At 46.9% G+C, this 22998-nt stretch overlaps 1 protein-coding gene across 1 annotated transcript; it reads right to left on the reverse strand.

The window, feature by feature from the left end:
* Positions 1–5304: 5304 nt before the first annotated feature.
* On the reverse strand, positions 5305–22668 carry AIF1L (allograft inflammatory factor 1 like). The gene is made up of 6 exons (XM_083596899.1): positions 22413–22668; positions 22058–22119; positions 14903–14969; positions 9808–9849; positions 8450–8612; positions 5305–5791 (listed from the first exon to the last, which is right to left on the reverse strand). The coding sequence occupies exons 1-6, from the start codon at positions 22441–22443 to the stop codon at positions 5704–5706; spliced, it is 453 nt and encodes a 150-aa protein (XP_083453025.1). The 5' UTR covers positions 22444–22668; the 3' UTR covers positions 5305–5703.
* Positions 22669–22998: the final 330 nt, after the last annotated feature.

Raw genomic sequence — 22998 nt, forward strand, 5'->3', positions numbered from 1 at the left:
AGCCTCTATGTCAAGAACGAGAGCGGGTGGGAAGTTATGTAGAGGGCGAACACGAGTCTTTGCGCCCGTTACCATGTTTTGGGAAGGCGCCCGGCCTGTGGGAACTGGGGATATAAGGCGATAGCCTGGTCGGAAAGTGATGCAGTTCTGTTACCTCAATTCCGATGACGTATTAGGCCTGGTTTCAAACCTTCTCTTATTCCAGTAACCACAGAGAAATAAATTAGGTATCTGACCATAACACTATAGACTCACACAGGACAGACAGGATTTCTGAGGCTCTTTATATCTAAGGCTTCATATCTAAGGTGGAACGAAGAGCTGCCCTTAGAAAGCTATGAAACCACGATTTGGTCGTTGTTAGAGCACCATTGAATTTCAAGGCCCCTACCTTGAGGCACTCACAACATTTTCTGTGAAGATTGCGTTCACCTCTCCATACCCGCAAATCGTAGCAGAAAATGTAGCAATTCCTACTCCTTCCAATATCACATCCACATTATACAGTATATTTAAAGTACATGACTCCTCCCCTAAAGAGTCCTGGGAACTGTTGTTTTCACACATACCCCCCAGAGCTACAGTTCTCAACACCCTTAACAAACTTGGTTTTTTTTTTTCAAAAATAGAAGAAGTTGAGGCTGCACTCTTTTGTGCACTTATGTGGAAATGAAGCTTCATTGAATGGAGTGGGACTTCTGAATAAAGATGGAATGAGGTGTGCTGTAGATATTTATAAGGATACACCAAAGAAGCAGGAGACTTCTGGAACAGAAGAAACTGCCTTACCCAAATTCAGACCTTTCGTTCATCTAGCTTAGTATTGCCTACATTGACTGGCAGCAGCTCTCTGAGGTTTCAGAAAGAGAATTGCATACCCTCCAACATTCGGGTGATGAAAATTGGGACATGACCCACCCAACCAATGCCTCTCCACCCCATCCACAGATGCATTCAGTGTCCCCCATTTCCCACCAGACATGTCAATGGAGGCCCCTCTCCTTCAGGCCCCCTCTCCCTCAGTTCCCTCCCTCTCTTGGGACTCACTACTCCCCCCACTGCATTGACTGACCCTTGTACACCTTTCTCCCCCACCCCCATCACCACTTCATTGTTGTTGTTGTTTGCCTCAACAGTGTTATAAAAATTCTAAGGTCTCATATATGGAATAAATGTTCGTAAATGTACAAGGCAAACACACATATAAGTATATAAACCACGTGTCTGAAATAGGCTATCCATATCTGATAATAGGTATCCTGGTGAAATAAAAAATTTAAGGTTATATATATGTGTGTGTGTGTGATAAATGTTCATAACTGCATATATAAACCACTGTCTGAAACCCCACAGAAAAAGTCCTGAAACCATTTTGTCCCTCCCAAATTGACCTCAAATATTTCTCTGCAAGGTTGAAGGAAAATGGAAAGGCCTCCCCATTGTCTTTTCCTTCACAAATCCTGTCTTAAGGGTATGTCTGTGTGTGAATAGTGTGAGTCTGTGACCTGGCTCAGGAACTAAGTATTTGTCATTACAAAAGACTGGCCAAGCTGCCCAGGGTATCCAATCAAGTGAGCATTAACAGGTCTGCCAGAAAGGAGATAAAAAAGACACTCAGATTTCTTTTTGTAGACCGCCCTTTCTGTGATGTACATAGGTATGATGTGTCTGGGGGGTGGTCTTGAGCTACACGCCTTCTGTGATGTATGTATGATGTTTCTGGTGTTGGTCTTGGACTCCAGGGCGGGCAATTTAAAATGTCTATATAAGGGTGGGTACACCATTGTTTGGGGTCCTCCTCCTTTCCTGCGTGTGAGGGGAGCACCCTGTTGCAACAGAATCAGTAAAGATCAGGCTTACTAGCTGCTTTGCTTCTCAATATTCTCTGGTTGGCCTCTTGTTATTTTCTCCGACTGATGGAGAACCTACAAAGGACTCTGTAAGGGCTCTTGTGTCCCCCATAAGGGAATAAGGGCAGATTTTTGTTTATTACACTGGCAAACAGGAAAGAAGCAACGCTGTCAGATTTCTGCTAGAGACTGCCTCCTTCCATCATGTATGTATGATGTTTTGGGGGGTGGTCTTGGGGGATATAGGGTGGGAAATTTAAAAAGTCTTTATAGGAGCTTGCCCACCATTGTTCAGGATTCTCCCTCCTGTGTGTGGTGAGAAGGGACCCTGTTGCAACAGTTTATTTCCTTGAACAAAGATCAGGCTTACTAGCCGCATTGCTTTCAATATACTATGGTTGACCTCTGCTTTCTCTCCGACTGATAGAGATCTCCTGAGGGACTCTATACAGGCTCTGGATACCCCATAAGGGAATTAGAGGTATTTTTCTTGTAACAACAGTCACTTGCCGGCCTCTTTCCCCACCCCACCAACTTAGCCACAGTGACTCCTACTTCCTTCCAGCCAAAGTTGTGAGACAGGGGTTTCTGGGAGCCGGCACCACTTGGCCCATGTGGAGGAAGAGAAGGGGGCGGTGCATGGACCCAAGGCGAGAGTGTGACACCATTAAAAAATGCATCTTTGGTCTCACCCTCTGCCAGAGCCAAAACAGGACATCCCAGGATGGAATCAGTAGCCGAGGTGGCTTCTGTAATTCTGGGATGTCCCAGGACAGTTAAGTAATATGAAGTCACTCCAACTCTACCTGGAGCTACCAGGGATTGAACCTGGGATCTTTTATGTGCCAAGCAGATGTTCTATGACTAATAAGCTATGGCCCTTCTGCATGTAACTTATTCCCAGAGCATGCTTCTCTTTCCCCCCAGATATGCTTAATTTTATGTTTTTTGACTAGCTATGTGAAAAAGGTGAGCCCAACATTCAAATGGCAAACTCAGGTGGCAAGTGATGCTAAGCAGAGAATCAAGCAGGGCCACTGGGAAACTATAGGGAGGTATGAGCTGCTTGAGCAAATTCTACATTTTGCAGGGGGGGGGGACTACAGTTCCCAGGATTCCTGAGTGTGTGTGCTCTAAATACATTTTGACTCAAAATCATCCAGAGATCTAGCAGTCGGTCCCAGTTTGCTCACTTCTGCTTTATACAAACCGGAGTTTTAAGAGAATGACCAAGTTGCTGCTATTATTATTATTATTATTTTATAAGCATAAGATTTTAAAACAACAACTGCTGCCAAAAACTGCAGAGAAAAACACTTAAGAAAAATAGGACAAGGAACAAGTAAAGTTGTGACAACCAGGGAGACGAAATCCACCAGAGTTCAAGATGCCACAAATGTAGAAAATGACAACAAGGAATACTTGTCTTTCAGGAATGCTGGGAGGATCCTCTTGCTGAAAATTGGCTGTTAGGCTGGAGAAGCATTAAATAAGATATGGCGAAGAAGTTTGGGTTTTGCAAATGTAATGCAAGATTGTATTTCCACAGAAATCAACGTGCAAAAAAAATTGAAGCCCTTTTGTGGATGTTGCTTGCCAGATCAGGGCTTTGAATTTAGGATTATGAAGTAAGATAACTCATTCACTCTTTCGGTGGTTCTTTTGTTTTCAAGCTAAAGGAAGGCTTGTCTTGGCACAAAGGTGTCTTGCTTCTGAGACAGCAAAACAGGTCCTGGTGAAGCCTAGCTGCAGAATAAGGACAAAGACACAGCTGGCCAGGGGCAGCCTGCCCTGTTTTGCCTCCTGAGGCAAAAGGGGAAGATGGTGCTGCCCTACAACCAAAGCCTTGCTTAGCAGAATCAAATGGCACGGCTGCAGTTTCCGGGTTCCGGCAAAATTCAATGAGAGGATCACGAGATCTCGCCAAAACCTGGCTGCAGATGCTTCAACAATGGCAGTGGCAACAGAGGAAAGGCCACCCCCTCCCACTATAGGAGAAGTGAGAAGTGGCAGCAACAGCAAGATCTCGAGAGAAGCTGTCGCTTCTCCTCAATTCTCCGTCACCTTCACGAAACACACATGGCCTCAATATCTTGGTCAGCAGTGGACTTGGTCAGTCCATTGAAGCAAATGGGGCACTGCTCTACAACATGGGATTCTGCTTTCACTTTCACTTTTTTATTTTTCACAACTGACCTATCCTTCTGAGAGGAAGGGGGGGGATCCCCTCCAGACTGGTGGTTTTGGGCAGGTGTATTCTTGGGTAGCCGTATGTCTGGGGAAACCCAGACATGTGCTCTTTTGGAGGGCCAACATGCCCACCAGGCAGATTGTTACATTTTAAAGGAAATGTACGAGTTTTTCGGGCTTGGGCGGCTCTGCACGCTGTAGCTGCTGCCAGCCTGAGTCAGAGAAAGAGGTGTGCAGACACGGCGGTGGCCCTATGTGCCCACATGCCTTTCTCCCTGGGATGGCAACAGCTCAGGCTGTTCTCTCTTTTGCTCTTCAAGATAGGGCAACCCTAGGTATTCTGCAACTTGCTATTAATGTAATGATAGTGCATCAGTAGTGGATTTATCCTGGACTGTCCATACATCATTCTGCTTTGTTAGTTGTTCTGCAAGGCTTCCCTCAGCCATCTGGAGGGGTAACTCTTGTGCTATACCACAACAAAAGTGGGACAAAATAAAATTTAAAAAAAGAACATTTGTGGCATAGAAAGTTAACAGGTTTTCAGCAGGAAGCTACAGGACATTTGCCAGTTGGAAACAGAGAAGGATTGCCCCATAAATTTTTGCAGGTGCAAACTGTATTCAGAATGGGATGGTGCCATGGTGTAGCATGGGTTGCCAGCACCCGGGGCAAGAGAAATGTTGCGCCCTCTAACCCATGGGATGTTAGCAGTCCATGAGTTCCTTCCACCATTCCAATATTGAATAAAGTACCGTATTTTTCGCTCTATAAGACGCACCAGACCATAAGATGCACCTAGTTTTTGGAGGAGGAAAACAAGAAAAAAAAAATCTGAATCTCAGAAGCCAGAACAACAAGAGGGATCACTGTGCAGCGAAAGCAGCGATCCCTCTTGCTGTTCTGGCTTCTGTGATAGCTGCACAGCCTGCATTCGCTCCATAAGACGCACAAACATTTCCCCTTACTTTTTAGGAGGGAAAAAGTGAGTCTTATAGAGCAAAAAATACTGTAAATGAAATACTCTATCACACTGACTTCCGTATCTTCGATGTGCACATATCAAATCACTTGAGACAAGCACAGCGGAGAGCAAAACAGGGAATTGTTTGGAAGTGAATATCTTTCTAAAGCCAGTGCAGAGGGTGCCTTGGCCACCACCCAAATCTGCTCCTCAGCCCAAAATATTGGGAGATTTTCTGTGTGAGGGGATGGGCATGCTGTTTAATATGTACTATTACTACTTCCACCCCTCTCTTTTTTGACAGTTTTCACCCCCTAAGAATTTTGAGCCCAGGGCAACCACCCCTGTGACCCTGCCCACACAACGCCACTGGGTGGCTTATGACCTGATATCACAGTGAACACAAATATTCAAGAAATTACAATAAAAAAGGATGCCTCAGGGCCCAGAAACAAAGTGGGAAAGGCAAGGGAGGGTTTTCAGTTAAAAAATTAAAATAGAATGCATGGCTACTTAGGGACTCCTCCAGCAGAAATCCCTGGAACTTCCCTTGTCATTCCTTTTTGCTAAAGGCTGGTTAGTTTCTTGCTTTCTAACACTGTCCAGTATCAAAGCAATGCAGCAGGAAGCCCAGGTAAAACCGCTCTGGTGAGCAATATGAAAGCGTACAAGGTAAGCTCTGAGGGGCTCATTTTCCTTTCAAGGAAGGCTGGAGATATCTCTCTCAGGAGGTGGACCTGAAAGCTTTGGGTTGCTTTCGTTGGCTTTTCCTTCAAACATCATGACCCTGAAAGAAAAGCAAAGAAACAACAGAAGAAAACCTGTTAGGAAGAGCTGGGGTACAAATGTAATGACTAGCAACCTGTTGCTTGGGAATTTTCAGTGAGCAAAGAATCATTGCAGTTCTGGAGTCAGCACTCCTTGATCTCGGGAACCATCATGCATTGATTACGATATCTGAAAAAGCACCCAGCTGCATAGCCAACTTTCCAAAATATAGATATAAAGGTAATAATAATGGTACAGTGGTACCTCGGGTTACATACGCTTCCGGTTACAGACTCCGCTAACCCAGAACTAGTGCTTCAGGTTAAGAACTTTGCTTCAGGATGAGAACAGAAATCGTGCAGTGGTGGCGCGGCAGCAGCAGGAGCCCCATTAGCTAAAGTGGTGCTTCAGGTTAAGAACAGTTTCAGGTTAAGAACGGACCTCTGGAACGAATTAAGTACATAACCCGAGGTACCGCTGTTTATCTAGCATTAGCCAGCAGAGGGCAATATTGGTCACTAGGAGTCACCCCAGAATCCTCCACTCCAAAACTTTGGCTCAAATTCTGTTTGGGGTGTGAATGCAAAGTGATCCATCCTGCTCCCAGGGGGAGCAACGAGAGGAGGAAACAATCTTATCACTGAACCACTTGATGCAAACGAAGCAAGATAAACAACTCTTTATCCTCTGTGTCCCGTTAGAAGTTTATGGTGTACTTTTGCTAGGCACACTCATGGTCATAAACTGCTATTTTTAATAACAGTATAAAAATGCTGCTTCTTATGAAAACAATGCGTTGCATTTTAGGGTCTTAGTATGCAGTATAGATATTCAAAAGAGTGTTTAGATCTGTTCACATGGGTTACATTGGAATCCCTCCAAACAAGCTTGCAAGGTAGGCCCAGCTGGGACACAGGTGGAGAATCTTCTTCAGCCTGAGGGCCACAACAACTTGGCCCCTGGGCCTGCAGTTCCCCACCCTTACCCTGGAGCCACATTGCAGCAGAGGCATTGTGGGAAATCACCATGGCGATGCCAAGCCACCTCGTTCTCCTTTTACTGCTGCTGTTCTCCACCACTGCCAGATACAGGCTCATGGACACAAGATGTGGCCTGCCAGAGACTCTTTTGCCAGACCCTCCCTCAGACCTAGAGCTGCCCCCTCCCCAAGGAAATGCACAGTGGTGGGTCAGCCACCATCCCTTCCTAAAATAAAAACATGCCGCTTGAAAGTCTCATGGCTGTAGCTATTGCATTTTGCCCCACCCCACTGGTCAGCCTTTGAATTAACAGGCTGAAGGGGAAACTCAGTAAATGGACGGAAATATCCCAGAAGGCTTTGCAACAGGCACCACTTCACACACTCACAGCCGTGGGCACTTCAACAGCTACCTCGGCCCTCACTGTCTATTGTTTGCAGATGGGGAGTCGGCTTCTGGAACGGGAGCGGAAACCGAGACAGGAGGCCAGAGACAATGAGTGGCTTGTTTGTGTGCTCATTTCTGAAAAAGGGACCTGTGTCTTCTGAGGCCTATTCATGTCGGTATAGGGACAGGAGTGGGGGAGGGAAAACTGGCCTCCTCTATTCCTCAGCAAACAGAGACAGAAGCCAACTTGAGAAGGAGGGTAACATGAGGAGATAAGAAAGAGCCCTGATACACCAGGCCGAAAGGTTTTGCCGAGTCCAGGATTCCGTTTCCCACAGTGGCCAATCATATGCCTCCGGGATTCTTACAGCCTGGTTGCAAAGACTTGAGGATATAAGAAGAGCCCTTCAGGATCAGGCCAATGTCCCATCTGATCCAGCATTCTGTTCTTATAGTTGCTACCCAAATGTCTGTGGGAAACCTGCAAGCAGAATCTGAGTGCAAGAGCCCTCTCCCCTCCTGTGTTTTCCGGCAACTGTCATTCAGAAGCATTGCTACCTCCAGCTGTGGAGGCTGGGGGAAGAGGGAAAAAAACCCCTGTTCAGCTGCTGCCAGTTAGTGTAGACAGTACTGTATTGAGCTAGATGAACCAAAGGTCTGATTCTGGGTAAGGCAGCTTCCTCCGGTCCTAAGGCCAGAAAGCAGAAGATTGCAGCAGTCAAGGCCTCAGCCCTGAGCAGCAAGCAAAGAGTGGGACTGATGTTCTGCTGGCTGAAGAACAGAGCCTGGTTTCAGTCACCAAATTCAAAACCCTAAGCCAGGGCACTCACAGATGCCTTCCCCTGAGCCCAATTTACATGGGTGAGGGGTCACGTATTTCCTGATCCACAGCACCTGTCTAACAGCGCAAGGAACACAGCAAGCCAGAAGCCACACAGAGAGAGGGAGACGCACTTGCCTTTAGGAGCTTATCCCCTTGAGATGTCGTGCCTCTCAGGTGTGAGGGGCAGAGCCTAGGATGGGAGAGCAAGCTGTGCAAGTGGAGCTATTTGAGGTGCTGCCATGGATGCTTCAGCTCAGATTCCTGCATTGCAGGGGGGTTGGACTAGATGACCCTTGGATACATTCCAATTCTACAATTCTATGATACTATGAGTCTTGCTCTCGGGGTTCCTTCCACTTCAGGGTCAGATGGCGCTGTGCCAATCATTATGCTAAGTGACCCATTTGCCCTGATGGGCCAGCCTCCACTGGAGCTCAGTCACCCCAAAACAAACCTCTCTTCCTTCCCTCTTATTATGGATACTCACAACTTGAGGACTGCGGACCGTTTCCCAAGCATCAGGTTGACAAAATCTTGGTAAGAGATGGTGTCGCTAACACCTCCGGTTATTTCCGAGATCATTTTCTTCAGCTCCAGGTGGGTTTTGGGGGCTCCCAGCTTCTCCATCATCCTTTTCACTGACATCAGATCTACAAGGAATGATAACAAGGGGTGATGAGTGGTATAGACAATGGGGGGCATGACTTTATAGTGCCTGATAGAGATGGATTAGGCATGGGAGACCGTTCCCCCTCCATTCTAGAAGATTCCTTAGAACCAACTGTGCCTCTAGTCGATTCTGAATGGCAATGATGGCTACCATAATAATAGCCAGGGCATATTTTTTCCAAGCCAGAACTCACTGGAACTCAGTTCCGGCACCTCTCAGGTGGGCACCATTGCCATTATAAGAGAACAAGGGAGATATTTACGGTGAGTTCCGGCACCTCTTTTTCTAGAAAAGAAGCACTGATAATAGCATTAATTTATATATTTTAGAGAATTCAAACACCTCTGCGCAAGCCACAGGGCGGCTTACAACAGGAAGACAGATTTTAAAAATCAACAAAATAACACTATCCTTAAAAATACATAACAAATCACTAAAGAACACTTGCACAATCAGGCCTCACCTCCTCCAAATGTCAACCAAAAAAAATCTGCATATTAACCAGCCACTTTAAATGATGAAGAGATGGGGCCAGACACACCTCAGTAAGGAGGGAGTTTCACATACAAGGAGCTGCCACTGAAAAGGCCCTTTCCTGGTGCCCCACACCATGACCGTCACATTGAGGAGGGACTACCTGGAGGGCCTTGTCCACTGATCTTAGAAACCAGGTAAGTCAATACACACAGGTAGGTCAATAATAATTAAATGTATACAATGGATGGGATTCAGGGATCCACTGTACCAAGTGTTGTGGAGAACCTCTGGCCCATAGGTCAGAATTAGCCTGCCAGTACTCGCTGTTTGGCTCATCAAGCCATTTTTCTGTGTTCTTGTGTTCAGCCCTTCTTGGTTCAGGCATGCTAGCCAGTTCCTAGGTAGAATTGGGTCATGCATCCGAACCCTGCAGAGAGCAAGAGTGAACACCCCATGCATCATACCTGTACAGTATCTACCCCCATCCCCAACAAGCTACCTCTGACAGGTATTAGGAACAACCCACCTGCCAATCAACTGCCATCAGATGGTTAGCTGGTGGATTGTCCCACCGAGATGGGGGAAATGACAACCTGGTCCACTAGGTCAAAAAGGTTCCCCACCTCTGCATCCCCATTAACAAGGCTCAGCATAACCCAAGAGTGGAAGCTTTGCAAATTTTAACAGAAGCCACTCACCAATTTCACCTTGGTTGTTCAGGTCAAACTCCATGTACTTTTCTATAAAATACAAGGAACATGTTAGCACAATCAAAACTTCCACCTGGCACCCTGCCACCTCCACTTGTCTTCAAAACAGCATCACAGTAGGGAAGGGAAATAAATTCAGTCTGGCTCTCACTTGAACGCAAACCTTTCTGAATCTGCAATTTGCAAACCGAAACCCCGTTACCCTTCAAAATTTGCTGTTCCCTCAAATTTTGCAGTGCAGTTCTCAGGCCAAAAAGAAAAGACACACAAAAATGCATTCCATTAAGGGGAATTGCTTACAAAAATATGTATATGAGGAGGATTGCACACGTGGAACATAGGAAGCTGCCTGATACAAAGCCAGACCTTTGGGTCCATCTAGCTCAGTACTGTCTTACACTGACAGGCAGCAGCTACCCGGGTTTTCATGCAGGGATTCCTTGCAAGCCCTCTTGGAGATGCTGGGGATTGAACCTGGCAATTTCTGCATATAAGGAAGATGCTGGTGTGTTTTCAATGCCTTCTCAAAAAAAAGAAAGTAAACTCAAACAGATGTGTGAATGTGGTGAACTGAACTTATAACTGGAGTAAATGGAAAAAGAAACTGACATATTGGTCCATCACTCCTTCAGGGTCCTGTGTACCTGTTGGAAAGGAAATATAAGGGAAGATCCCTTTCATGGACCTTTCATGCCATGTCTATTTTGGCCGATTGTAGAAGGACCCTGTGAGATCTGTAGAACTTGTGCCCAGGTTGGCATCTGTAGAGACTGCAGCCTTGCTGTCTGTTTACTTAGGGGTTGGTGCCAGTAAGTTTTCCAAAGCATACAAAACCTTGCAAGCCCATCTATCTCTCTGCGTTTGCAAAACCCACATTTTTGTTTTCTGGTTAGAGGTCCGATAGAATAATCAACAGCACCACTTCCCACCCTGCTGGAAAATTCCCCTGACAGATTTCCTCCTGCTGCTTTCTTTTCTCTTCTTTTCTTTTTAAGTAACCTTCCCCAACTTAGAGCCCTGTAATAATTCTTCCTTTTCTTTCTTTTTCCTTTTGGGACCTTGGTTTCAGGCTAAAAACTAAGCCACTTGATAGCTATCATCCTCGCTGGGCACTTAGCCCATGTCACAAAAAAGGAGGCTGGCAGGCATATTCTGTGGACCAGTCAGAAAGTACCCTCTCCCTCGATGGGGTTGTGTGTGTGTGTTTGCTTGTGTGAAATGGGTGCCATGTAGAATCACAAAGGCCCTTTAAGACAGGCCCAAACGTACCACGACAACCCAATTAGCCCATTTGGCAGTTTAGAGGCTCTAATTAGGGACCCCATTCAGAGGCTTTTCTTGGAGGTGGGGCAGAACTGCTCTAGGGATGTCAGAGAATTCTGACAAAGGAGGAGCAGAAATTGCCAATGTTCGCTTATTTGTACCATGTCTGGAACGGAAATAAATCCAGTGAATGCAAGTGGTATTCACTGTTGTTGCTTTTAGTCCACTAATGATATGTAATTGATTATGTTAAAAAAATAGACCCACACATGCCCCCCCTTTACACTGCATTCCCCCTTGCATTGAAATGAATGGGCTAGGATATTGCAAGGGCAATTGTGCAGTGAAGTTTTGTAATTTCGCCGCAACAGAGCGCGAGAGGAATATCATAGTTTTTGGGCAGGAAATGAACTGCAGCAGAACAGAAGTGCTACTGCGTGTGATAAACACAGGGTGGAATTGCAAAAAGATGCCTTCCTTCATCTCCACACCTGTGGCATACTCTGGGAGGATTGGGTCCTTTTCTGAAGCTGGTGGCCACACTGATGGGCAAAAGCACAATCCAGCCTTACCTATACCAGCAGCATTTTTTCCCTAGGTCTAGCTGGGAATCCTGGAGAATCACTTCCATAGCTTCTTGGCTTGCCTGATTCAATTGCATGGGCTTCCTTCACATTAAATATACCCCACTCTCTAACACTATGGGGCATCACCAATAGAGCACATGATATGCATGCAGAAGGTCCCAGGTTCAATTCAGAAACTCCAGGTACAGACAGGAACATGGAAAGATGCCATTGGTCCATCTAGCTCAGTATTGTCTACACTGACTGACAGTAGCTCTCTGGTGTTTAAGGCAGGGTGTCACTCTTAACCCTCCTTGGAGATGCCAGGCATTGAACCCGGGACCTTATGCATGCAGCGCAGATGCGGTGCCACTGGGCTATAGATGCTCCTGATGAGCGTAAGAAGCTGCCTTATGCCGAGTTGGACCAATAGTCCATCTAGCTTAGTACTGTCTGCTCTGACTGGCAGTGGCTCACCAGGGTTTCAGGCACAGGAAATTCCCAGGCCTCCCTGGAAATGCAGGGAATTCAACCTGGGACTTTCTGCATGCAAAGGATATTCTCTGAGCTATTTCCCTTATAAATGAAGATTCTAGTTCTGGATTACCAGTTGGTTTTAATAGGGAGTTGTCTATGGGCTTGATGCCGGAGGGCTGTTCTTATAGCACCTGATTCTTGAATCTAGAAAGTTAGCATGCCCTTTAGATTGCTAGGTTAGAACGTCTCTTACTGATACTCTAGCTTTCTATGTGAAAGGGTTTTCTTCTGGTAGTACAGTATAGAGAAGCATTCAGTTGTGTGATTCCCCACAACGCCACTCTTGATCAACTAACCGCACAGCCTGTTATTTGTGTAACCCGGTTCTAAGTTGCTCTCTGTGTGTTGTTGTCCCCCACCCCCAAATCTATTTCTGTCCATTGAGAATCCAGTTTCGGAAGCACAGCAGTGAACAAGACATGCTTTAAAAAAAAAAAAAACCCTCCCCCTCCTCAAGCCCCTTCTCAGCAGTCTAAGCTTTCCTGTGTAGGGTCCAAAGGTTCTGTCTTTCATCCCCCGTTCAATGGGGCAAAATCTTGCCTTAGTACGCACACGGACAGACACAAATAGCTTTGACACAAATGCCAATTCTGCAGAGGGGCTCTTGCAACTTCTCATGCCCAGCGGGGGAGAAGGAGACCAGAACAACAGGGTGATTGTTGGGAGACCCGGAGAAGGCGTTTGGCAGCAGCCTGAGAGACTCTAGGCTGAACGGGAGCTGGAATCGACATGACGAAAACATGGAAGGCCGGGGAGCAGCAGAATGAAGGCAAGTTGTCGGTTCGGGTTAGAGGAACCCACAAACTGGCGACCCACCAGCCACAATGTTTGAAGAAAGGCTTATTCAGAGGGGGAAATCTATCTGTGTATGTTTCAGGCCTTGCTTAAAAACAAACAAACGAAAAAGCAAGAAATAAAAAACCCACCCACACCACAAGGACACAGCTGTAGGGTGGGTTGAGAAATTAGAAGCAGCATTGTTAAATATATTACCCGCCCTTCACTAGCAGGTACAAGGTCAAGTTAAAACAATTAAAAATTAAAAACAGCTAAAACAGATTACAGTGACAGGAATAGGGTGGGCCCCAAACACACATATCTCGTGTCGAAAGCCTAGGCAAAGAAGGGCATTGAAAGTTGTACAGTGAAGAAATGACAAACAGATATATATTGCGGGTTGTGACCAATGCTAGTCCTACTCACAGAGAAGACCCGTTGAAAATGATGGACCCAGTGAACTTAGAGCCATCAGTAGTCCTTGGTCCCTAAATTTTCAGACTAGATGTTGAGTGCAATGGCTCACTCTGTGATGATTGTTTTGCCAAAAGGGAAACCAGTAATTTCATAGGGATCCATGTGGAACCACAATAACCTTGTGTGGTTCTTGCAGAATCCTCCGGGCCCAGCGTGGGGGGAAAGAACTAGGTCAGTTTGGGTCACTGTCCCCACCTCAGACTAAATCCTAAACAGAAACATATCTGTGTACGCTCCAGAGTCCCCAGGCAAAGGAAATAAAGTGAGGCCAAAAAGAAAACCAACCCAAAAAATACAGATTCCTAAATCACATCTGTTTCTCAGAAACCTCCGTGTCAAAAAGAGGCAAGGAAGCAGCTGTCCCAAAGCCCTGACCCAAAGATTTGTGATCCTCTCCCACACCCTGACACTATTGCCAAAGAGCTATTGCAAGACTATGGTGGCTTGTGGCTGAGGAACCTGCTTCCAAAGCCAGCTTTTCCATATGGACAAAGGCCACCTCTTAAGATTCTGGAGGCCCTCAAGCAGAAGCTTTTAGCGGACTGTCTTACATTTAAAGGTCTTCAATCAGCGCGGAGAGTGGGCAGGGCATGTAAACCTAAGAGAGGCTTTCAGCTTGAGTTGCTCTCTGAAGGGCTGGGTACAAGTTTCAGGACGGAGGAGAAATCGGGTTTTGTTCACCCAAATTCACATTTCTGAAATTAGTACTTCTCTGTATGTTTCTGAAAATAGCACTTCTCTGTATGTTGCAAAGCAGAACCAGAGGGTATGTGCAAAATGCATATATTGGAAGAGATTTGCAAAAATAAAAAAATGCATTTATTTGTGAAAATAATGGATAGAAATATATTGGAGGAGGGGGGATTTATGGCAAAAAAATGTGTATAGTAGTCAAAAGTGTGCAGAAAAATTAGGATAAATTTACACTAAAATGCTGGTGAGTGGTTTTTTGTTTGTTTGTTTGTTTGTTTTAGAAATAGCCAGCTACTACAGAAATGTAGAGAACTGAATTTACGACTGGACAAAAATGAGAAACTTAGAGAAACCAAAATTGACAGTGGAGTCCATCCCTAGTTACCATGCACCAGCCATCTCTAACCTGGGGATCTCTGACTGTGGTTGGACTCCAGCTCCCATCAGCCCCAGCTAGCATGGCCAATGACCAGGAATGATGGCAGCTGGAGTGCTATCTATGGCTGCCCATGCTTAGAAGGTGCAGGGGATATGTGGAGTAGCCATGGCTCAGTAGTAGAGCACCCGCTTTGCTTGTAGAAATTCCCTGGTTTGGTCCCCTGCATCCTTAGTTGAAAGGGTCTCGGTATCAGTTATTGTGGAGCTGCTGCCATATTGGGATAGAAGGATTAAATAGGCTGAGTCAGAGTTGGTTCACCTAACTCTGGTTCACCCAAGATGTAGTAGCATCAGCTGCTTTTTGTCACCCACTCTCAGTTTAAACAATGTACCTTTGAAAACTGCAAGCTTTTCCTCCAAATGCTCTTCATCGCTGAACTTTGGGTCACAGAGAAACTCCTGAGAAAGAAAGGGTGGTGGGAGAGAAATGAATTCAATACATTTAAGGAAATAAGAACAAAGTCTTCAGATGGGTTAATACCACATAACACTGGTACTTCTGGAAGACCAATTTGAATTGGAGAAGCAGCAGGGTGTAATTCAGTGACAGAGCCTTTGCCATGCATGCAAAAGCTCCTAGGTTCAATCCCTGGCCTCTCCAGGTAAGCCAGAGAATGTTTCCTGCCTGAAACCCTGGAGCGCTGTGGCCAATCAGTGCAGACAGCACTCAGCTAGACGAACCAATGGTATGACTCAGGGTAAGACAGCTCTCTGGGCTCCCATTTAAAATCGGTTCTTTATCCAGCACCTTGAGGACTAGAATCCTATTTTACTTCTGGGGGAAAGGTCACAGTTCAATGACAGAGCAACTGGTTTGCATGTGGAAGGTTCCAGGTTCAATCCTCAAGGGCATCTCCAAGTTCATTTTCACCCCCAAACTCCCATTATTTCTCTTGCTGTCTGTTGTGGTGAAGTGATGTAAATTACACGATTAACTGCTTACGTAAATGATGTTGTCATTGCTCCCCCCCCCAACTCGTTTCAATGTGATGCAAGTTGTGTTGGTGGTGTTGTGTTGTGTTTACAAACATAACTACTTCTTCTCACTTGCAGACTGGAAGCAGCAAACTCCGGGCATATTTGCAAGATCCGTTCTGGATGTGGCATGAATATGCGGACACTGAGAATATTTGCTCCCATTTCTGTTTGTATTACGCTGGGTGGAGAGGAGCAAGAGTGCCGTGGGGTGCAGGCCAGGCTGCTTGGGTGACCCCCACTCAGCCAGCTCCCTCTGCAGCTGCGTGCCAGAGGCTCTTGTTCCAAATTTCCTCCCAGCCCTTAGGAACCTGATGGAATGTAATGGCTCCAGTATTGTTTGTCCCACCCCCACCCCCCCACCCCCAGGCACCAGCAACACATTCCACATGGCAGAAATCACCGACATCTGCTCACCATTTGGCTCTGGGTTTATCCTCCTCTCTGCTCACAGAACCAGGACCTTCTGATGGGATGACACCCAGCACACAGGATGAGCATGTCCTGCACAGCAGGCTTGTGTTTGAGAGGCAGGCGGGCAAGATGGATTTAGAAGACATCTGAAGGCAGCCCTGCTGTATGGGGAAGTTTTCAATGTTTGTTGTTTTATTGTGTTTTTAATATTTTTGTTGGGAGCAGTCCAGAGTGGCTAGGGCAAGCCAGTCAGATGAGTGCCAGTCAGAAGGTCAGCCCCTTTTCTTCCAAATAAATAAAATTTTATTTATTTATTTGGAAGAAAAGGGGCCGACCTTCTGGATTAAATGGTGCCTGTTTTCCAACTGTCCCAAATTGATGAGCACAAGTTCCTGGTAAATTCCCATTTTGGCTTCAGGAAAGATTCTGGAGATGGGGCTCAGTAGCAGAGCATCTACTTTGCATGCAAAAGGTTCCAGGTTCAGTCCCCATTGGCCTCTCCAGGTAGGGCTGGGAGAGACTCTTGTCTGAAACCATGGAGAGCTGCTGCCAGTCAGTGCAGACAATATTTAACTACATGAACCAGTGATCTGACTCAATGTGAGACAGCTTCTTCCTTTTATCACCCCTTTATTTAGTGCCATGAGGACAGGGGTAGTATTTTAGTTTAGAGGCAGAGCATTTGTTTGCTGACATCTCTGGGTAGGGCTGGGAGAGATTCCCTGTCTGAAAACATGGAGAGCTGCTGCCAGCCAGTGCCAGACACTATGAAATTACACTGGGGGGGGTGTCTTTCTCAGTTTTCCTCGGATATGCCAGGGGTTGAACCTGCAAGCAAAACAGATGCTGTACCTCTGAGCTACAGCCCTTCTCCTTAAACAACAGGAAGCTGCTTTCTACTGAGTCAGACCAGTTGCCTACACTGACTGGCAGCTACACTCCCAGTATCTCAGATGGAAGGTCTCTCCCACCAATACCCAGAGATTATGGGGATTGAACTGGGGACATGCAACACAGGTGCTCTACCACTGAGGCCCTTTCCAGGAATATAGGAACTCACACCAATGGTGCATTTGGCTGGCAGCAGCTCTCCAACATCTTAGCTTGGGACCTTCTCCATTGCAAAGTAGCTACTCTGCCACAAAGCTATGGGTGCTGGAGAAATCAGTACCTGAAAATCACCCTTCCTGTCTCCCTGGTTAATGCTCAGCCAGAGTCCCAAGTTTAGGGCTCTGGTTTCATGCATGGAGTCAGAGGTTGTGTGCCCCACTTTGGAAGCCCCTCCTGCTGCTGTGAACCCGAGACCAGGTTAGGAGCTGGGGATTGGCAGGGCTGCCATGTGCTGTGGCCAGTCGAGCCTTGGAAGGAGCCTGAGAGAAGCTTCCTGCCTTTCCCATAGAAGGCCTTGGCTGTCTCCCAGGGGCGACCTTGCCATGCTATCCCCAACGAGGCTGGAATGTCAAATATTCCACAGTGATCTGGGAGGCTTTATGAGCAGGATCAACTGTGAGCCTCTGCACAGCTGGAGAGGTAATAACAAACATGACTCTGACTCATGCTTTCTAGCCCAGGCATGGGGAACCTTGGGGCCAGGGGGCCACATGTGGGCCTCTGGATCTCTCTACCATACCGTCTCAGCCGAACGCCCTCTTCCCAGGCCTCATCCTGCACTGGCTCTGCTTTGTAATCTCCTTTAGTATTTCTAGTTGGTTGCGATGCGTCCTCAGACTCCAATCATGTCTCTCACTGGGTGGAGGACAGAGATGCGTTTTTGTGTCCACAAATTAGCCCAACTGTACAAAGGGGGGGGGGGAATCACAAATATTGTTCCTCCTGCTTGTGTGTCCGGCTCCAACCACCCCTGGCATGTGGCCCTTGGATGGTTGCCCAGAACGAAATGCGGCCCCAGGATGAAAAAACTTTCACATCCCTGCTCCATCCCAAGAGGGAGACTGTGCATGGAGTAAAAATGGACTCAAGAGATTTGACAGCCATTCCAGATCCTCCAATATTTTCTCAGAGAAAGACAGGTATTCTGGTCACTGGGAATGCCCTTGTCTACTCCTGTGTTAGGAGCTCCACTAATTTGAGATTGGAAAGGTATCTGCAGATCCTGAAGCCTTGACAAGCCTTGTGTTTTCTCTCACCCCTTCTCAACACCCAGTGGCGTAGCGTGGGTTGTCAGCACCCGGGGCAAGGCAAGTAATTTACGCCCCCTAACCCGTGGATTTGCGCCCCCTAACCCGTGGATTTGCGCCCCCTAACCCATTGATTTGCCCTAACCCCAGATGTTGCGCCCGGTGCAGTCCGCCCCCCCTGCACCCCCCACGCTACGCCACTGTCAACACCCCACTCCTCCAATTACGTTATCTCCATTCATTGGCTAGAGGCAGAAAGAATCTTATTTATTTATTTGTTTTCAAATATTTTATTTGCTTACAAAAGTACATGCATTGTCTCTTTTCTCAGGTTGTAAAGTCTTTTCTTTATATCAGTTACATATGATGTGAGACACTGGTGTTGTACCTTGGAAGTCGAAGGGAATCCATTCCAGAAGTCTGTTCGACTTCTGAAACGTTCGACTTCCAAAGCATGGCTTCTGATTGGCTACAGGAAGCTCCTGCAGCCAATCGGAAGCTGCGCAAGCCCTATCGGACGTTCAGTTTCCAAAAGAACATTTGAAAACCGGAGCACTCACTTCCAGTTTTCGGTTGTTCGGGAACCGAAACATTCGACTCCAAAGGCATTCGGGAGCCAAGGTACAACTATATACAGAATAAGGTTGTAGAAGAATAAAAGGGGGAGAAGTGGTAAAGTCATATTGTTATACTTAGTGTGTATGTGGGGTTTTTATGTCAGCGCTGTTTGGGTAGGTTCTCTTTTTTGTTTATTTATTATATTTCCTTGGTAGTGAAAGAGGTTGGGTGGGGGGCTCAGGGCATGGCTGGTTGTGTTTAGTTGGCTGCAATGAGATTTGTTTGCGAGTGTGAAGTGGGGGGGGGGAGGAACTGTTGGGTCAAGTTAGCTGGATTGATTTGAATGCTGTCGGTGGGTTCTTGTGGTCGTCTTGTTGGGCTGTGTATGTGATAAAGTGGAGCCATACTGGGGTGAAGGCATCTTCTTCTATTTGCCTCCTTGTCAGTTTGAGTCTGTTGGTTAGCTTTTCTAGTAAGGCTGTTTCCCATACGATTTGGTACCAGTGGTCCATGTTCACTCCTGACAGGTTTCCATAGCTGTCAACTTTTCCCTTTTCTTGCGAGGAATCCTATTCGGAATAAGGGAATTTCCCTTAAAAAAGGGGGAAAGTTGACAGCTATGCAGGTCTCTCCAGTCTTAAGATCAGAGGATGCTTAAAGCCTAGTTGGTGGGGTGACAGGAGATGGAGGAGCATGAAGGCAGGAAGAGGTATGTGAGCACAAGAAACCTTGCAGCACCATATGTGAGAGGACATTCCAAAAGATACAGGCTCATCTTGCATTCCTGCCAGGCAGGGAAGCTGCCCTGAACACAGAATCCCACTCAACGAAAAGGCCCCTTTTGCAATGTACATTTAAAGCAGAATCATACCACTTTTAAACAGTCTGGGTGCAAGCAACCTGGGAACTGTAGTTTATAAAGGGTGCCGAGAGTTGTTAGGAGACCCCTGTTCCCCTCACAGAACTAGAATTCCCAGAGTGGCTTAACAATCAGTCCCTCTTCCCAGGGAACTCTGGGAAGGTCAAAGTATCAAGGCAGACCCACATCAATTGCTTAAAGCATATGACTTCCCCCAAATAATCCTGGGAAATGTAGTCTGTTGGGAACTGGAACTCTGAGAGGGAAACTACAGTTCCCAAAATTCTTTGATGGAATTCTTAATATGTACTGTATCTTAATATCATTTGGTGGCATTGCTGGCAGGGGCTGATGGGAGTTGTAGTTCAAAGCAGATGGAGGGCACCAGCTTGGGGAATGCTCCTTTCCTGATGAATCAGCCACACACAGTTTCCACTGGGAACTTCTTTTGCGCGCGCGCGCGCACGCACGCACACACACACAAAATGAACCCAACAGTATCCTCCCAACCTAAACCAGTCGTCAAAGAGAGCTGTAAATTAGTACTTATGTAATCTTGCAAGAGGTAAACAGCAGCACATCCACATATCAACAGAGACAGACATTCCTGAAGTCCCAATGACATTGGAATCTCTTTCATTAAGGACCCCACTCCCATATAAACAGGTGGGGAATAAGCCAGAGATTCTAAAGCAGGTTTTTCCACCTCCTGCAGGCTGAAACACCAAAATCAAAGCTGATGGTTACATCACTTTGTCACTTAAACAGAGGTTGTTTTGAAATCCGTTTTGTTGCATCAGCAATGAGGTGAGAGATTTTGTGAGCCAGGATCCTCAGCAGAAAGCTTTTTAAAACAAAAATGGGGAACCATTGGGATTGAACCTGGGACCTTCTGCATGCAATGGTAGGAATAAATGGCATCTTAGGATGCTGCCTTGGCTTGTACAGAGTCAAACTATTAGTTCGTCTAGTTCAGAACTCTCAGCACTGACTAGCAGCAGCTCTGGGCTTTCAGACAAAGGACTATTTTTATGAGCCCTACTTGGAGATGCCACTGAGGACTGAACCTGCATGCAAGGCAGATACTCTACCACTAAGCTGAGACCCTACCCCTGCATACACACCTGTGTAGCTTCCTCTCCTCTTATCCTTGCCTCTGTTGACTGCAAATGCCTTGGGGGCAGGGACCCAGCTTCTGAATACTGTACATGGGAACACTTAGCAGTTGTGCAGCAGGGCTTCTAATCTGCAGTACACATTTCTGAATAGCTTCAGCCCACGTGCACCACCACAAACACTTGTATACAGATAGCTTGCACGTGTGTAAAGGGATGGATGGATCTGTCAACAGGCAGATCTACATTTTGGGGGCCCTGAAGTTTGAACTGTCATGACGGCCCCTTCGCAACCAGAAACGAGGTTTAGGTAACCACTGTTAACCTCTTCAATGGGGTTGTTCCATGACAGATCACCACACCTTTACAACACCTGTGCTTCTGACTCTCAAACTTTGGGATTGTTGAAATATGTACAAAAAAATTCATCAATTTGACTCAAATCAAGGTGACTCAAATTAAAGTCACAATTACTTACTTAGCTGTTTCTGGGGCCCCTCTGGGATTAGGGGCCTAAAGCTTCAGCTTCATTAGTTTCACAGTAGATCTGTCCCAGTAGTGATGTATGGAAGTGAGAGCTAGACCATAAGGAAGGCTGATCGCCGAAGAATAGATGCTTTTGAATTATGGTGCTGGAGGAGACTCTTGAGAGTCCCATGGACTGCAAGAAGATCAAACCGATCCATTCTTAAGGAAATCAGCCCTGAGTGGTCACTGGAAGGACAGATCCTGAAGCTGAGGCTCCAATACTTTGGCCACCTCATGAGAAGAGAAGACTCCCTGGAAAAGACCCTGATGTTGGGAAAGATGGAGGGCACAAGGAGAAGGGGACAACAGAGGACGAGATGGTTGGACGGTGTTCTCAAAGCCACAAACATGAGTCTGACCAAATTGCTGGAGGCAGTGGAAGATAGGAGTGCCTGGCGTGCTCTGGTCCATGGGGTCACGAAGAGTCGGACACGACTAAACGACTAAAGAACAAAGATCTGTCTCTGTCTGTCAATTTCAGGCTCCATCTCTGAAACCCTGGAGAGCTGCTGCCAGTCAGTGTATGCAATGCTGAGCTAGATGAATCAGTGGTCTGATTCAGCATAGGGCAGCTACATGTGCTCTTAGTTCTTTTAGACTGCAAGCCTGATGGTAGGGAGCATCTTACCACTGACATTTGGAAGCCTCTCTATCAGTCTGATGAGGGGAAAGCTGGATTAGGGATTTGTGAGAAATTCACATTTTGCATTTAAATGCACTTTGCCCCTAAATGTTGGTGAATTTCCACGAGGACTTAAAAAAGGAAATAGCAAACTGTGTGGAAATGTGGAGAACTCAAAACTTAAGAATGCAATTATTAGGAACTGAAATTGATAAGAGCTACCCATCCTAGAGCAGGCAGTAATGTAAGCCAATAACTTGCGATTGAATTGCTCCCACCTTGTTGATCTCTTCCAGCCTTCCTTGCTGCTTGGCTTTGAGTAATCCAAAGGCTTTCCCTCCTGGATAAAAGAGAGAGAAGGATCATGTAGTAAATCAGGTGTGTCTGTGACCCTCTGGGTGTTCTTCAACTTCTGGGACTAGCGAGACTAGCGAGCAGGTGACATCCTCCCGGGCAGCGGCGCCGGTGTCTTGAGGATTTTGAAGAAGCCCTCCGGGACACCGCGCAGCAAGGATCTCCGGTTGCTGTAGAGCTCGCTTGCCATGCTTTGAAGCAGGTAAATTCCCACATAACCCCCACCCCGGGCCTCCCCCCCCATCCCCGCAAGAGTCACAATTGCACCGCCATGCGTACCTTGATATGCGCTGTTGAGCATGAGAGACATGCTGGAGATTTCACGAGCGAGACCCCGGCTGAGGAGTTTGCAGAAAGTTTCTCCGCTGGGTGCCGCCGCCGGCACGCTGCGGGTTTCCAGCCAGGGTGGCGAGCGAAGATCTCTCCTCTGCTCAGGACGGCTACCGAGCCAGCCCAGGTACTTCCAAGAGAGTCATTCATGAAGTGGGACTCGGCAGAGGCCGGCTGAGGAGGCTCGCACATCCCTCTGGCGGAGGAGGCGGAGGAATGCCGCCCTCCCCGGAGTGGGGCCTCAGACCCGTTGCAAATGGGCTGCTGGCAAGGTTAACCCTTTCCTTGCACAGAGAACAGAAAATGCAACGCCACACCATTCGGTTTGTTCGCTGGTTTGTTCGTAGCGTTGATGTGCCGCTTTCCCCCCGCTCCCGAGGAGCTCCAGGGGGCTGCGCTCATGGCTCCCGCCTTCCTGGTTTAATTCCCCACGCAACAACCCGGTGACGTAGGTTAGGCTAAGACGCAGTGACCGGCTTCCAAGGTCACGCAGTGAGTTTTAGGGCCAGGTAGGGGATTTGAACCCAAGACTTAG

The sequence above is a fragment of the Podarcis filfolensis genome (assembly GCF_964270895.1).
Source record: "Podarcis filfolensis genome assembly, chromosome: Z".
Classification (NCBI taxonomy): domain Eukaryota; kingdom Metazoa; phylum Chordata; class Lepidosauria; order Squamata; family Lacertidae; genus Podarcis; species Podarcis filfolensis.

What these genes read in the sequence shown, in the direction of transcription:
- AIF1L (XM_083596899.1), bottom strand. Translation starts at nt 22,443, where the DNA reads ATGTCTCTCATGCTCAACAGCGCATATCAAG. An exon ending in AAAGCTTGCAGTTTTCAAAG is followed by an intron (nt 9,850 to 14,902) that starts GTACATTGTTTA and finishes TGTATTTTATAG; the next exon opens with AAAAGTACATGGAGTTTGAC. An exon ending in GAACAACCAAGGTGAAATTG is followed by an intron (nt 8,613 to 9,807) that starts GTGAGTGGCTTC and finishes CATTCCTTGTAG; the next exon opens with ATCTGATGTCAGTGAAAAGG.